General features: G+C 39.3%; 1 protein-coding gene across 1 annotated transcript in view; it reads right to left on the reverse strand.

Annotated features, from left to right (window-relative positions):
• The window catches only part of FBN2 (fibrillin 2), a 279939-nt gene that overhangs the window by 127834 nt on the left and 134782 nt on the right, over window positions 1-17323 (reverse strand). Inside the window, 1 exon segment of the mRNA XM_027775292.1 lies at window positions 115-234. Coding sequence (XP_027631093.1) covers window positions 115-234 — 120 coding nt within the window.

Here is a 17323-nt window from a genome sequence, read left to right on the forward strand (position 1 = left end):
AATGGCACTTACTTCATTCCATGTCTTATTTTAATCCATTTACTTTTAACCTCAATCGCCTTGGTCATTGTATTTCATGGAACATTTTCCTGTGTGAAAGCGAAACGTCCTTACCAATGCATGCTTGCTTGGTAGGAGTCCTCTGGAACCCGGCATGGCATTTACAGTAATAGGACCCAGGTGTGTTAACACAGTCTCCATTAGTGCAGGGGTTTGATGTGCATTCATCAACATCTGTGAGCAGCGAAAGAAACCATTATAGACTTCACTCCATTTGTAGAAATGTTTGTTTAAAGAACATTTGGCCCTCCCAAATGGGAGAGAAGGCCAGTCAGTGGTAACAGTCCAAAATAACAGAGTATTTATAAATGAATGAAAATGTCTTTCTTCAAACACCTACGGGGCCAGTCTGAAGAGCTACAGAAATATTGCCTATTGGAGACAACAAAGGAATTTGCTTTAATCAAGAAATAAGGATGTTTCAAATGGAATAGTGTCTAAATGATTAAAAGCTCGGGCTCTGAAAGAGACAGCCATGAGTTCCCGTGGCTGTAACGCGTCTCTACAGCAGTCTGGGTAAGCTAATAGCTCAAGGCTCAGTCCAATGTCAGAGCAATAAAATTTCTGAAGATCTGTATTAGATTTACATTTATATTGCAGGTTGTCATTGCTATTAGTTTTGAAGAAACAGATTTATAGAGTATGAAATTAATTACTTTTTGTGAACTTATCACTATATACACTGTATAGAGGAATATCAAAGTCTGTAGAAAAATAGATTTAAAGTACAAGTTTATTTTGGTACAGAAAAATGTTGAAGTCTATGCACTCATTTCGTGTCTTATTCCAATAAACTTACTTGAATTTTAATAGTTTCGTTTAAAATTATTTCATAATGCATACTATCCATGAACTTTTGAAGGCCCGTCGTATTTGTACTGAAGTCTGTATAATACTTTGAAGTGACAAACACGAGAGGGGGACAGAAACTGGAAACCATTAAAGCAAAGCTTATCATTTTCAGTAGTTTTAGGTTTCCTCAGGATCTTGCAATTGGCACAAGGGCTGTCTCTATATAAAATGAAGCTTTGTGCAGGTATTGTTCTGATTCAAAAATGTGAGCCCTTCATGGTGTTAAGTCTTGATTAAATGCAAACCCACTGCAGAATTTAGGCCCTGTAAAACCAAGTGATAGAAGAGTTTGGACTAACCGAATTCCAGAGAAATTACGTGCGTCAGTGTAAGAAGTTTAATTCATCCTCTCTCAGCCACACGCTACGTATTATTTAGAATACTAGTAATTAAAAACCGGGCTAGCTGGTGAGAGGATAATGTTTCACCACTTCGTATACACACTTCATATACATGTAAAAGTCATTAGCATCTACCATTTTAGCCGAATCCGAGAGGAAAACAATAAAATCAGTTCACAGGTTTACCCCTATAATAAACAGATTACTCCTTCCACAGATGTTCTTAAAAGTGGAACTGTACTTTATCAAAATCACCAACCTCATTTATATAAACACTCCGACTGAATGTAATTAAGCTCTCTCTGGTAAAGAAAGAAAACAAAAAAACAAAACCTCACAGCATATAAAATAAAAACAACAAAGTGTAACGGGATTACTTTTTCAATTCACCCAAAGATCTCTTTGGTCCATTAAGACTCACTTACATTTAAACTCTTGGTTGATAACATCAATCCTACTGAGCCAAAGGAACGAAGCAAAATGAAAAGAGACAAGAGAGTTTAGATCATCAGCAAGCGTAGCAAGCGTAACTAATGGATTTTCCACCACAGAGTATCACCTTCAGTTTGCATTGTTGATAATCACTTACATTCTGTGTGTACATAATTAAAATGCAATGATTAAACACAGGTTGTAGATGGGTCATTATAGAAGCCTGTGCTAGTGAGGGACAGGGGAGATCATGCACCCAACCCCCTATCTGTAGGTAGCTTCCTAGGAAACTGTGCCACTTTTCAGGGCTATTTTCTCCCCTTGAGAACCTGCTTCCAAGTCTCGTTGTCATTATGACAGTTCCAACAATTAATTCGTCATCTCAGCCGTAATTCATTTTTTGCCTACTGGGTCCCACAAGGACCTTGCCTAAGCACAAAGGTAAGATATAATAGTTGACTTATCTCTGCCTTGAAAATGAAAATGACCATCAGAAAACCATGAATGGCTTTATAACTTCCTATGATTTTAAGACTCCATTGTTTTGTTTGCTTTCCAGGATTATGGTAAGATTTTAAGTTTTAGATGAATCATGAATACAACTGCTACCCTTTGAAATCTGTATTCCATGCCTCATCTTTATTCTGGGTCTCACAGTCCAGGACCTCTGAGTGACCATGATTGTTTTGCTATTTGTGTATGTATGTGTGTGTGTGTGTGTGTGTGTGTGTGTGTGTGTGCGCGCATGTGTGTATGTTTGTTTGTTTGTTAGTTTTAATAAGAGGTTTCTGCCTTAAGGTGCATGTACTTGCCAGAGAGAGAGACAGACAGAGGCAGTGAGAGGGAAAGTCAGGAATCACTTCCCAGAGGGGATGGCCCTGCCATAATCCCTTCTCCTCCGTTCTCCTCCTGGGATCTTGGGCACACACACGTGCCCAGCATGGTTCAAGCTACCGGGTCCGGGACGTGAACCACAATGGGCCATGTGGGAGTTAGTGACGTAACCACTACACCATCTGCTGACCCCTGTTTTGTTGTGTTTATAGGAAGTTTAAAATACTACAGTCTGCACACTCTGACTTCTTTCTTCATTTTTACTGGGAACTGAATGTTCTAAAATAAAATTCATTGGCTTTTAAACTTCTGAAATAAAGGAATTGTGAAAAACATTAAAATTGTTCAATTCTCAAATACTACTGGGTTTAAAGAATATTTGCCCCTGAAATATTTGCCAATTTAGAAAAGACAATGCTGGGCCCAGGTACTTAGGTGGTAGGAGCCCCCAGACAATGCTGGACCTGCCTGGCTGGCCCATGGGGGATCTGAGACACACCAGGCATGCACACGTGTGCTGGGACCCTGGCTGGCTGAAGGCTGGGGAAGGGCACTGCTAGCGTGAGACCCTGTCATGGATGCTTGTCTTTCTCATTTTTTCCCATGCACTCTCTCTCATTCTAATTAAAGAAATAAAGTAAATAAAAAGTTTTTTAAAAGACTTTATTTAGGGCCAGCAGATGGCATGGTTAAGACACTGGACTCTCTTGGGAACCAGCAGTTAGCGTAATGGCTGTGTTGCTGGACTCCCACGTAGTCAACCGCGGTTCGTGTCCCGGACCCGGTGGCTTAAAACTCACGCCGGGCGTGTGTGTGTGCGTGCCCAAGATCCCGAGAGGAGAATGGAGGGGAAAGGATTGTGGTGTGGCCATCCCCCCTGGGGGGTGATTTCTCGCTTTCTGTCTCTATGTCTCTCTCTGTCTGTCTGGCGAGTGCACGCGCCCTATAGCGAAAACCTCTCTAAAAAAAAAAAAAAAAGAAGAAGAAATTGGACTCCCACATGGTTGGCTGTGGATCAAGTCCCAGACCCGGCAACTTGAAAATCATGCCAGGTGCGTGTGTATATGTGCCCAAATTCCTAAGAGGAGAGTGGAGAAGAAGAGATTGTTGCATGGCCAGCCTCCCTGGCGGGGGCAGTGATTTCTCACTTTCCTCCTGTCTCTGTCTCTCTGGCGAGTGCACACAACCTATCGCAAGAACCTAAAAAATAGGGACCAGCAGTTAGCATAATGGCTATGTCACTGGACTCCCATGTAATCGATGGCGGTTCATATCCCAGACTCGGTGGCTTAAAACTCATGTCGGGCATGCATGTGTGGGTGCCTAAGGTCTCGAGAGGAGAATGGAGGGGAAAGGATTGTGGTGTGGCCATCCCCCCTGGGGGGTGATTTCTCACTTTCTGTCTCTCTGTCTCTTTCTCTCTGTCTGGCGAGCACATGCACCCTATAGCAAAAATCTCTCAAAAAAACCCTAAAAAATAAATAAGTTAAAAAAAACAAACCCTTTTTTTTTTGATTTGCAAGAGCTCTACAATTACCTGGGGCCCAATGGAAACAGAAATGACGTATTGCTTATTATTCCAAAATAAAAGTATTTGAACTGAGTTGGAAACAACAGTGTGACTTCCAGGGACACTAGAATAGTCATGGGATTTCATTTTAGAAAAGAATTCTCAGGAAAAGGAGAGAAAAACCTATGAGTAAGTAGAACGGCTGTCAGGTGCCAGGAGTAATTCTCACAGCAAAAATGGACCCAATTCCATTTTCCTTTCTGTGATCCTTTATACAGATATTGCCTTTCATGGGACACAGCTCCATTGAGTACCTAGTAAGAGTTCCCATGTAGCAACGGTATCTTGTCATTTCTAGAAACACCAACACAAGTTAAAGAGTTACTGTGCTTTTCCTGGGTTCCTGTAAAACACTAGTTAACCTATATCCTGTTAACCTATTTTTATATATCTCAATTGGTTGTTTATAAACTTGAATTCAAACTGACTAAAAGCTGACATTAGAAATCGTACAGGATTAAAAATATTACAAAGTCATTTACTGACAATGCGCTTCTGTAATACTGTTTCTGTGAATCACCATAGAAGGCTAATTCTGCTGGTGGGGTTTAACTTTGAGGGCTGAATGACTAGATCCATTTAGAGTGAAGTCATTAGTAACAATGTTTGGGTACAAGGAAGCAGTTTGAGATTCTATACTAACCTATTAACTTTGCAGACGTGCAGACACACAATGCAGGCACTGAACTAGACAGTTGATAAAAATGCGTGACAGGAGCCCTTCTCTCCAGGGTGCCTGGAAAAACTAGGTCCTACAACCTTAAGATATCTACTCTATGTATTTAACTCATCTCTTGTGTATCAAGAGTGAAACTAACAAGGTATCACCCTTGGCAGAATCAAGGAAAGCTATTTGGATCATTTTCTGCAGGGTTTAATTCTCTAGCAGAATGCTAGATGAAACAGTCTAGAGAGCAGTGTGACTGCAGAAAGGAACTTCTGTTGTTTGTCTTTTTAGGTTTTTGCCATAGGGCATGTACATTCACTGGAGAGAGACAGAGTGAGAGGGAAAGTGAGAAATCGCCCTTTAGAGAGGATGGCCACATTGCAATCCCTTCTCCTCCATTCTCCTCTTGGGATTTTGGACACATGCACACGTGCCCAGTGTGATTTTCAAACTGCCAGGTTTGGGAATCGAACCTCAGTAGGCCATATGAGAGTCCAGTGCCCTAACTACCACGCCACCTGCTGGCCCGAAAAGGAACTTTTTTTTGGGAGAGGTTTTTGCTATAGGGTGCGTGCGCTTGCCAGACAGACAAAGAGACAGAGAAAAAGTGAGAAATCACCCCCCCAGGGGGATGGCCACGCCAGAATCCCTTCTCCTCCATTCTCCTCTTGGGATTTTGGACACATGCCCACGTGCCCAGTGTGATTTTCAAACTGCCAGGTTTGGGAATCGAACCTCAGTAGGCCATCTCAGAGTCCAGGACGTGAACTGCGGCCGACTACATGGGAGTCCAGCGACATAGCCATTACGCTAACTGCTGGTCCCCAAAAGGAACTTTTGATCCTTCCAGATAGTTCATCATTATACCAATGGTTCACAAATATAATGGGTAGTCAAAAAGTTCATGGAAAATGCATATTATGAAAAAACTATGCATGGATTTCAAAGAAAATTTTGCACCAAAATAAGCTCATATTTTATTTTTTCTACAAACTTTTTGAAGTTTCCTCATATACATCCTCCCCCAGAGTACTAGATTCCTCCTTTTGTTTTACTGAAGCTACCATCAGGTGCACCTGAATGTCAGTGTGACACAAACGGTGGTCTTTGGCTAATTTACAGAAAATATTAAGTTTGGGCCTATGTCTTTTGGTTGGTTAGTGTATCCTGCAGTGACATATGAATAATAAATATTCATTAACTTTATATTTTTAATAACAGATTCGTACGATAAAAACAATTTGTTATTAAAATATGAATTAGCATAAAGTTCATGAATATTTGTTATTGTACATATATGCGCAAGACAGGATATTTTATATACTGTATACTTACAAGCATATTTTCTGGTGGCGAAATAACTTCAAGTCATATAAAAAAATGTATTATCAGTATTTCATGGTGCCCCCAAATAATATCATGACTCAGGTGATCTGACACTTGAGTAGGCATCGAACAGTCAGCCAGGCCGGGGTTACTGCACACGGTGTACACGGCACAGCTTAGCACAGGCTATTTATATAGATTATGGGTACGGTACCCTGCAGGGGCATGTGGTGCAAAGCCTGTGCATCTGTACATGGGGATCTCGAGCTAAGCCTTACTTAATACCCCTGATCTTGATTTCCTTCACACCGTTTTAAATAATTGGCTTTTCTAAAACAGGCTTGGCCCACGTTTTCTTTTATAATCATAGTGCACCTGGATCTTTTCAATTTAACTTGGAAAAACTGTGATACTCTCTCTGTAGTGGCATCTCATTGTACTGTTTACCAGGAGACATGAACAAAAATCTGGTATGTAGGGTTATGCTGCTGACTAAACATATATATGATTATTTGCTAACATTATGAATACATGAAAGAATAACATCAAAATCGCTTCCTTGCCACCATCCTAAAACCACTCTCTATTTTTTTTCTTTTAGCAGTTTTTGCTTTTAGGGAGTGTGCTCTCACCAGAGACAGAGAGGGAAAGTGAGAAATCACCCCCAGAAGGGATGGCCACACCACAATCCCTTCTCCCTCCATTTTCCTCCTGGAATCTTGGGCATGTACACACATGCATCTAGCATGATTTTTGAAAGAATAACATCAAAATCGCTTCCTTGCCACCATCCTAAAACCACTCTCTATTTTTTTTCTTTTAGCAGTTTTTGCTTTTAGGGAGTGTGCTCTCACCAGAGACAGAGAGGGAAAGTGAGAAATCACCCCCAGAAGGGATGGCCACACCACAATCCCTTCTCCCTCCATTTTCCTCCTGGAATCTTGGGCATGTACACACATGCATCTAGCATGATTTTAAAGCCACTGGGTCCAGGACTCAAATAGTAGTCAGTCACGTGGGAGTCCAGTTATATAACTGCTATGTCCTCTGCTGGTCCCAACCACTCTTAAAAGATCATCCCAACCTTCTAAATCACCAAATTCAGCAGATTTTTTTGATATGCATTTGTTTTCTCTGCTGCATTCAACATCTTGGTGCTACTTTTCTCTTGAAAGTGTGGCCCTGCACAGCTTCAGTGACAAACTCTGCTGTAGATTATGTTACTGTTTCTCCAAGACCATTTCTAAGTTTTCCTTACAGGTCTTAAAAGTGACTCTTCCAGGATTCCAGCCTCGGTACTACTGTCATGTTTTCACTTCCTGTTGCTCAGTCTGGGTGACAGTATAGACTGTCATGGTTCTAACACTTCCCTGCACGTTGTCGACTCCTAAATCTGCAACTCTAGCCCGAACACTCCTCTTAGCATTAACGTCCTATAATTAGATGTCCTAGATATCTAAAACTCAGCAAGTCCAAAAAGACTCAACCGGTGTGTCCTCCCAATCTGCACCTTTTCTCCGTGTTGATGACACCATCATATATCCATTTTGCTCAGTCGGAAACTTGGGTCTCATTGTGACTTTCCTCTCTTTCACTCCTCACAACTGAGCTATCCTATTGATCAACTTCCTAAATATCTTTAGAATCTTTTTGGGGGGGGTGAGAGGGAGGGAGCAAGACATAGAGAAAGAGAATAAAAGGGAGATAGAAAAACACGGGTATTTTTGACAGGGTCTCACTGTGCTCTGGTCCCCCTGCCCCAGTCTCTAAAATAGATAAGGTTCCAGGCACGTGCAACCACACCTGGCACGTTCATGTTGGCACAGGAATCAAACCTGGGTCTCCACACAGCTCCAGTACCCTAGAGGGTGCCATTATCTGTACCGTCAACATTGGGTCTGGATAATCATGTTGCTGTCCTACAATCCTGTGTCATTGTTATAATTTCTTGTCTGGGCTTCTTATAAAAATTTTCTTGGGGCCAGTAGGTTGTGTGGTGGTTAAGGCGCTGGATTCCCACATGGATGATTCCAGTTCAAGTTCTGGACCCATTGGCTTAAGAATCACTCAGGGCACATGTGCATGTGTGCCTAAAATCCTGAGAGAGGAATGGAGAATGGTTTGTGATGTGGCCATCTTCCTTGGGGAACAGAGGTTATTTCTCACTTTTCCTTTCTCTCTCAATCTCTTGAGGGATCATGCACTCCATGGCAAAAATCTAAAAACAACAACAACAGCAACAACAACAAACAAAAAAAACCCCAAAATGCAAAAAAAAAAAAGAATAAGAAAACCTTTTTTTTGTTTGCTTGTTTCCATTTATTTCATGCTAGATGATCTTTACACTGAAAAAATAGGAAAGACTTCTGCTCTTAGCAGAAGATGGTTGATTTGCCATCTCTCCTAAAACATCTGAATAGACAAAAGATACAAAATAGTTTTTTCTTTTCTTTTCCTTTTTTTTTTTTTTTTGAGAGATCTTTGCTATAAAGTGCTTGTGCTTGCCTGAAAGACAGAGAGACAGAAAGCGAGAAATCACCCCTTGGGGAGAATGGCCACACCGCAATCCCTCCTCCTCCATTCTCCTTCCAGGATTTTGGGCACGCGTGCACACAAGGCTGGGGTAAGTTTAAGCCATCAGGTCTGGAACTCGAACTGTGGTCGACCATGTGGGAGTCCAGTGACATAACCATTATCTCATCTGCTGGTTCCAAATAAGGTTCTTAAGAAACTTGACATAAAGTATCAAAGAACACAGGTTCCTGAGAGATGAGGAAGAAACATGGTGAGTATCATGACTATTAAAATTTCTGACTTTGACAGAGTTTTCAGACCATGGTACAGGAAGAGAACCCAAGAAGACTACAGCAAACTTCTAAAGTAGAGTAGACAGCGCTCAGAGGCCAAACTCAAACCACCTGGGTTTACGCACACAGAAGACTAGAGAAGGGAGAGTTGCACAGAAAGAGAACCCAGACCTTTCCAACTCAGGCTGGGCAGAATGGCTCCCACAAAGAAGAGTGGTGAGAAGTAACACAATGCCATCAATGGATTGGTGACCCGAGAACACACCATAGACATTCACAAGTACATCCATGGCATAGGCTTAAAGAAACATTAGCAAATCAATTAAATGAGGGGGGAGGGCATAGAAAGCTACCATGGGTACCAGATACAATGTGGGAAGCGGGTGGGACACAGCAGAGGATGAGGGATAGGGAATCAAGGATGGCAAAAAAAAAAAAAAAGCAAAATATACAAGACATAAGAAATGGAAAATTATTTGTTGATAACATGTATGTTGATGTGCTTGACTGAGCCAATATACAGTGTATTCTGGATGGAAAATTCATTTTGTATGCTGTAATGATGTATAGTGAATTAATGTAAAAAAATAAATTTAAAGAAAAGGAAAAAGAAAAGAAAAAAAGAAATGTGTCCCTCAGGCACTTGAAGGGATTTGGAAATTTGTCATGAAGGAGATGGGGACTCCAGATGTGTACATCGATACCACACTCAACAAAGCTGTCTGGGTCAAAGGAGCAAGGAACATTCCATATGGAGTCTGTGAGTGGCTGTCCAGAAACCATAAGGGGTGATGATTCACCCCGCAACCTCTACACTCTGATAACTTATGTACCTGTTATCACTTTCAAATATCTACAGACGGTCAATAGAGATAAGAATGAACTGCTGATTTTCAAAGAAAGTTTACAATTTGCCAAAAAAAGAAAGAAAGAAGAGAAGCTGTGACTGCAGTGTCAAATATTCAGCAGGTCACAGAGAAGCACATACAAGAGGGAACAACCCGAGGCCAGAAGAATTTTGCAAAAGGAATCAAGATAGAAGTTTCTGGTCACTACACAGGGCCAGGAATAGTCTCATTCCAACAGTCATTTTTAAATCTTATGGGATACTGGGAAGCGTACACAGAAAGATTAGGCCTCACTAGTGCAGAATAATGGGTCCTAGACTTTACCTTACTCCAGTAAGAAATCTTAAAAGTAAGATTTGAAAAGAGCAAATCATTTCTAAATAAATGAAAATATCTCAGAACAAAGATATTAAGCAAGGTACAATTCAAAACAGTGTTCAAGTATGAATAAATAGGCTTGCAAAGAAACAAGAAAAAAGATCTCTATCGAGATTAATCAAAGAACTGTAATCATCCTGGAACTAATACAAATGGAAGAATTAGCAGAGAGGGGACCAGCCAATGGAGTAATGGTTATGTTACTGGACTCCCACGTCGTTGACCCTGTTCAAGTGCCAAACACAACAGCTTAAAATTCAAGCCAGGAGCATGTGCGTGCAGCCCCAAGATCCCAAGGGGAGAATGGAGGAGAAGGGATTGTGATATGGCCATCCCCCCCTGGGGGATGAGTTTCTGCTTTCTGTCTCTCTTTCTCTGTCTTTCCAGGGACTGCACGTACCCAATAGCAAAAATCTCTCTCTAAAAGAATAAAAGAATTAGCAGCGAAAGCTATGAAACAATCACTATAACTATATTCTATAAAAAGTTAGAGAAAAATAAAAAATACAGAAATATTAAAAATATTAGAGATATAGAATATCTACAAAAATACCACAATTGAACTTCTAGAACTTAAAAATAGATTAGATGGCATAAATGTCAGATTAGTCATTGATAAGAAAAGTGAATTTGAAAACAGTAGTACAACTATCTAAAATTAAACACTTTACCAAGATAAACCACATTCTGGGCATAAAACAAGTCTTTGTTTTTAAATTGCTTCAGGGCAAGTGTGCTAGTCAGACAGGGGGAGAGAGAGAGAGAGAGAGAGAGAGAGAGGGAGAGGAAGAAAGCAAGCACTGGCAATGAGGTGTTATTGTGCTATAATCCCTTTTTCTCCACCTCTCCATCCCATTAAGTTTTGGACATGCACACAAATGAAAACACGACTCATCAAAATTTGTTGGATACATCTAAAGAAATATTTATGGGAAAATGTATAGTCTTAAACTCCTGTCTTGGGGAAAACAAATTTCAAATGAATACTCTTGGTTAAGTAGAAGACAGAAAACAAGAAGAATCAGAGTGCAAATCAAAAAATAGAAAATAAAACAAAAGACAGAAAATAAAATGAGTTATCTGAGAACAATAAGCTTGGTAAACCTTTAGTCAAACTGATACGGAAAAAAGTGAGAATACAGAAATTAACAATATTGAAGCAAATATCAGTATAGATTCCATCAGTGTTAAATGAAATCAGGAGTATATTATTAACTTCATGGCAATAAATTGAAGAATTCAAATAAAATGGAAAAATTCCTTGAAAGATACTGATCACCAAAGCTCACTCAGGGGAAACAAATAACTTTAATAGCTCTATATAGATTAAGAAATTCAATTTATAGTTTAAAATTTCTCAAAAAAAAAAAAATCTCCATGTCTAGATGAATTCACTGTTGAATTCTACCAAAGATTTAAGGCAGAAATAATTCCAACTTTGTACAAATTCATTCAGATATTTGAAATGGTGGTAACAATTCTGACCTTGTGAAATAGAATTTTATGACTTTTGACTAAAACATTACTGATTTTCTTCTATGCTTTGTCTTCCAGATTTAAGGATTTTTGTTTTCTTTTGAGCTGTTGATAGGTTCAGCAATACTTTTTTTTTTTTCATTGAAACATAAACTTTTCTCCCTTCCTGATCCTCTGGAATTGGAAAATATTTGTGAGCATTCTTATTTTGTGACAAAATTATTTGCATAACTTCAATAATATCTGTTGTCTTGCATCATACATTGAAAATACTGGTTATTTCCAGGCTTTGACTGGAATGTCATATCTGAAGATATGATAAGAAAGCTAAGGAACTAGGGTAGATTTCAAGAAAGCCAACAAGAGTTCTTGGAAAGATTGCCTGTACCATAGACAATTTTGCCTGGCAGGTAAGTATAGAATTGTCACTTCCTGACAGGCTCACAAATCTCTAAAGTACAGATATTTAAAGGCACAGTCAGATGGTGAATTCCTGACTTAGCTCTAATGCCTTGGGAGGCTTTTTAGAGTCTAATTTGCAGTTCCTTATAAAAGGTTCCAGCAAAGTCAACTACTTCAAGGAGTATTCTTAGGGGGTTTTGTGTGAGTAACAGACCAAATTGAAACTAAACTTTTGTTTTTTTTTCAAATAAGTTAGCTTATGCCTCTCCTTGGTAAAAGGAAGAATGGAGGGAGGAAAAAAAACATTTCAAAAGAAAACTACAGTACACTTGTTACTAGATTTTAGCTTTGTCCATATCTGTTTTTTGAGTTTTTCATATCTACCTACTGTTTGAACAGAATCCTAACCTTTTTACTAGCTTTAAGTCTTAAGCAACTTTTTCTTAAAATCAAAAATTTTTGATTTTAAGAAATCAAATTAAAATAAAATTTTTTGATTTTGATTTATTAAAACTAAAACTGATTTTCTTGAAATTAAAAAAAAACATAAAAAACTAACAAAAAGTAAATAAGAAACATATCTACTTACTGACCATAGTAAGCTATATAGCCTCAGCTAGGTGTTACTTTATAGTATGTTTCATTCTTCTCACTGAGTTTCATGCCTGAAGTCAAACATGTGTTCACAGATATGTTTATATCAACTGTGCTTCCCATTGAAAGTATTTAGTTTAATTAAGATCTTTTGTGAATCAATAAAATGTGAAAAATAAAGAGAGCTTATCCTAGAAATTAAAGTAAGCAACCATAGTAACAAATGTTCATCTCAGAATGAGTAGGATAAGCATTTGACTGAATCTAGCATCTATCTCAGATAAAATAATTAGTAACTAGAAATACATAACTTCATCAAACTGATAAATGACATCTTCAAGAAGTGTGTAGCTGACATCATGATAATGGTAAAACAGAAGATAGTTTTACCCTAGATCAAAAACAAGAGACGATATTAATCTTCTTCTATTTAATTTCACCTATTCCATTGTACTGGAGGTTTTAACCAGAGCAATAAAGCAAGAAAATTAATTTAAAATGTTATTTTTAAAAGCAAGAGGTAAGCTAAAATAAAAAATCCTATCTATAACATCAAAAATTGAAATTTTTAGGGAACCAGCAGTTAGCGTAATGGCTATGTCACTGGACTCCCACGTAGTCGACCGCGGTTCGTGTCCCGGACCCGGTGGCTTAAAAAAAACTCACGCCGGGCACGTGTGCGTGCGTGCCCAAGATCCCGAGAGGAGAATGGAGGAGAAGGGATTGCGGCGTGACCATCCCCCCTGGGGGGTGATTTCTCGCTTTCTGTCTCTATGTCTCTCTCTGTCTGTCTGGCAAGCGCACGCGCCCTACAGTGAAAAACTCGAAAAAAAAAAAAAAAAATTAAAATTTTTAGAAATAATCTGACATGATACAAAGAAGAACTTTATTTAAAGCTACAATGTATTTCTGAGAGAAATTAGAGAACGCCTAAATAAATAGATATACCATGTTCACGGGTTGGAAGATACAGTATGACTAAATGTCAATTCTCTTGAAATTGAATTATAGATTTAATGTAGTCAATAAAAATCACGGCAGGTCTTTTTTGTTTATTGTTTGTAAAACTGACAAACCGATTATAAAATCTGTTTCTGTATTGAAATATAAATGACCTAGAATAGTCAAGACAATTTTGAAAACAAAAACAAAAACAAAGTTAGAGAACTAATACTACTTGATTTCAAAATATTATAAAGCTGCAGTTATCATAACAGTGTGGTATTGGGATAGAAATAGATGAATGAAACAGAATACAGAGTCTAGAAATAAACTGAACGTACATGGGTAACTGATTTTTAACAAAAGTATAAAGGTAATTCAATAGAAGCACCAAAAGTCTATAAAATACTCAGGCAGTGGAATCTGGGAGTCCAAAATCATTTAGAAAATCTAAGACCCTTGATGAAATTTTAGCTGGCTTTTTTCAGGCAAAGTTCCTAAGCTGGGAGTACTAATTATAGCTTTGACTAGTGTCTGCATATGTGGGGTACATCTTCGGATTATGACCAACTTCTGCAAGATTTCGAACTAAGCTTAAGTAGGGAGCCTGAACAGTATACAAAGCTACACTGTTCAAAGTCTTTAGAACTCCAGATAGAATGGGCTCTTCACATGTCTCTGAATTGAGTCAGAATTTTTTTTAGCTCCATCAGGAAATTTCTTATTCTACTCAAATACTAATGTAATTGAACTACCACAGACCCTGCTGCTGGATTAGATCCCCCCTCAATGCCTCTCCTCTCATATGCTGCTACTGTAAACCAGTTAAAATGGCATTTGCTAAATTGGAACTTCTAAGTCTACCATGGATTTTATGAGAAAACATCTTGTGAGTTTCAGTCAACTCTTTCATTGATAAACTTTTCAAATGTGACCTAGAAGAAAATTGGGGACTTTTTAATAGCAGCTTTCTCAAGGTATAGTCTGTAGGCCCCTAAAGGCCACTGAGGTCCTTTCAGAAGGGTCTTTGATTCAAAGCTATTCTCATAACCATAGTAACACATTCTTTTTTTTTTTTTTAGAGGTTTTTGCTATAGGGCGCGTGCGCTCGCCAGACAGAGAGAGACAGAGAGACAGAAAGTGAGAAATCATCCCTCAGGGAGGATGGCCACGCTGCAATCTCTTCTCCTACATTCTCCTCTAGGGATCTTGGGCACACACGCACAGGCGCCCGGTGTGAGTTTAAGCCACCAGGTCTGGGACTCGAACCGCAGTCGACTACATGGGAGTCCAGCGACATAGCCATTACGCTAACTGCTAGTCCCACCATAGTAACACATTCTTCACGTCTTTCATTGTGTGAACATTTGGGCTGATGCTGTATTAGTACAAATCAAGGCAGAGGAACTGAGCTGTCCTAGTAGTTGCTGTCGGGAACTCCTAGCAGTTTAATAAAAACAAAGCCACTTTGACTTAGGAATATCATTGATGAAACAGTAAAACTTAATTATATTAAATCTTGACTCTTCAATAGACATTTAAAAAATATCTTGGGGCCAGCAGGTGGCATAGTGGTTAAGATGCTAGACTTCCAACCACAGTTTGAATCCCAGACCAAGAGGCTCAAAACTCATGCTTGGGTGCCTGTGTGTGAGTGCCCAAAATCCTGAGGATCATGCAGAAGGGACTGTAGCATGGCCATCCCTCTCTGGTGGGAGGGGGGGGAGGTGATTTCTCACTTTCTCTCTTTCTGTTTCTCTGGTGGGTACACACACCCAATAGCAAAAATCTCTCTTAAAAATACACACATATACACATACACACACACACACACACATCTGTGATAAAACGGACATTGCACATTGCACTTCATTGCTGACTGACATACCATGAGTGTTCTCAAGAAACAGCATCTGTGAAATCGTATGAATTATGCACTAAATGAGCAGTCTTTTCCACAAAATACTACTTTTGCTTGAAGAATGACTGACAAATTACAGTTATTCAGACTCATCAATTTGGCAGACATTTTCTTGAGAATAATAAAGTAAGCTCGTCACTTCAAGGCAAACAAAAGACTGTATGTGATGCCAGAGTTAAATACAGTCAAGCTTAAAATTTTGAGTTCAGGAGTATTTACTGCTGTGTGCGTGGTTAGTTTTTCAGTATCATTTAGAAAATCTAAGACCCTTGATGAAATTTTAGCTGGCTTTTTTCAGGCAAAGTTCCTAAGCTGGGAGTACTAATTATAGCTTTGACTAGTGTCTGCATATGTGGGGTACATCTTCGGATTATGACCAACTTCTGCAAGATTTCGAACTAAGCTTAAGTAGGGAGCCTGAACAGTATACAAAGCTACACTGTTCAAAGTCTTTAGAACTCCAGATAGAATGGGCTCTTCACATGTCTCTGAATTGAGTCAGAATTTTTTTTAGCTCCATCAGGAAATTTCTTATTCTACTCAAATACTAATGTAATTGAACTACCACAGACCCTGCTGCTGGATTAGATCCCCCCTCAATGCCTCTCCTCTCATATGCTGCTACTGTAAACCAGTTAAAATGGCATTTGCTAAATTGGAACTTCTAAGTCTACCATGGATTTTATGAGAAAACATCTTGTGAGTTTCAGTCAACTCTTTCATTGATAAACTTTTCAAATGTGACCTAGAAGAAAATTGGGGACTTTTTAATAGCAGCTTTCTCAAGGTATAGTCTGTAGGCCCCTAAAGGCCACTGAGGTCCTTTCAGAAGGGTCTTTGATTCAAAGCTATTCTCATAACCATAGTAACACATTCTTTTTTTTTTTTTTAGAGGTTTTTGCTATAGGGCGCGTGCGCTCGCCAGACAGAGAGAGACAGAGAGACAGAAAGTGAGAAATCAGCCCTCAGGGAGGATGGCCACGCTGCAATCTCTTCTCCTACATTCTCCTCTAGGGATCTTGGGCACACACGCACAGGCGCCCGGTGTGAGTTTAAGCCACCAGGTCTGGGACTCGAACCGCAGTCGACTACATGGGAGTCCAGCGACATAGCCATTACGCTAACTGCTAGTCCCACCATAGTAACACATTCTTCACGTCTTTCATTGTGTGAACATTTGGGCTGATGCTGTATTAGTACAAATCAAGGCAGAGGAACTGAGCTGTCCTAGTAGTTGCTGTCGGGAACTCCTAGCAGTTTAATAAAAACAAAGCCACTTTGACTTAGGAATATCATTGATGAAACAGTAAAACTTAATTATATTAAATCTTGACTCTTCAATAGACATTTAAAAAATATCTTGGGGCCAGCAGGTGGCATAGTGGTTAAGATGCTAGACTTCCAACCACAGTTTGAATCCCAGACCAAGAGGCTCAAAACTCATGCTTGGGTGCCTGTGTGTGAGTGCCCAAAATCCTGAGGATCATGCAGAAGGGACTGTAGCATGGCCATCCCTCTCTGGTGGGAGGGGGGGGAGGTGATTTCTCACTTTCTCTCTTTCTGTTTCTCTGGTGGGTACACACACCCAATAGCAAAAATCTCTCTTAAAAATACACACATATACACATACACACACACACACACACATCTGTGATAAAACGGACATTGCACATTGCACTTCATTGCTGACTGACATACCATGAGTGTTCTCAAGAAACAGCATCTGTGAAATCGTATGAATTATGCACTAAATGAGCAGTCTTTTCCACAAAATACTACTTTTGCTTGAAGAATGACTGACAAATTACAGTTATTCAGACTCATCAATTTGGCAGACATTTTCTTGAGAATAATAAAGTAAGCTCGTCACTTC

The sequence above is a fragment of the Tupaia chinensis genome, unplaced genomic scaffold, assembly GCF_000334495.1.
Source record: "Tupaia chinensis unplaced genomic scaffold, TupChi_1.0 Scaffold000541_1, whole genome shotgun sequence".
NCBI lineage: Eukaryota > Metazoa > Chordata > Mammalia > Scandentia > Tupaiidae > Tupaia > Tupaia belangeri.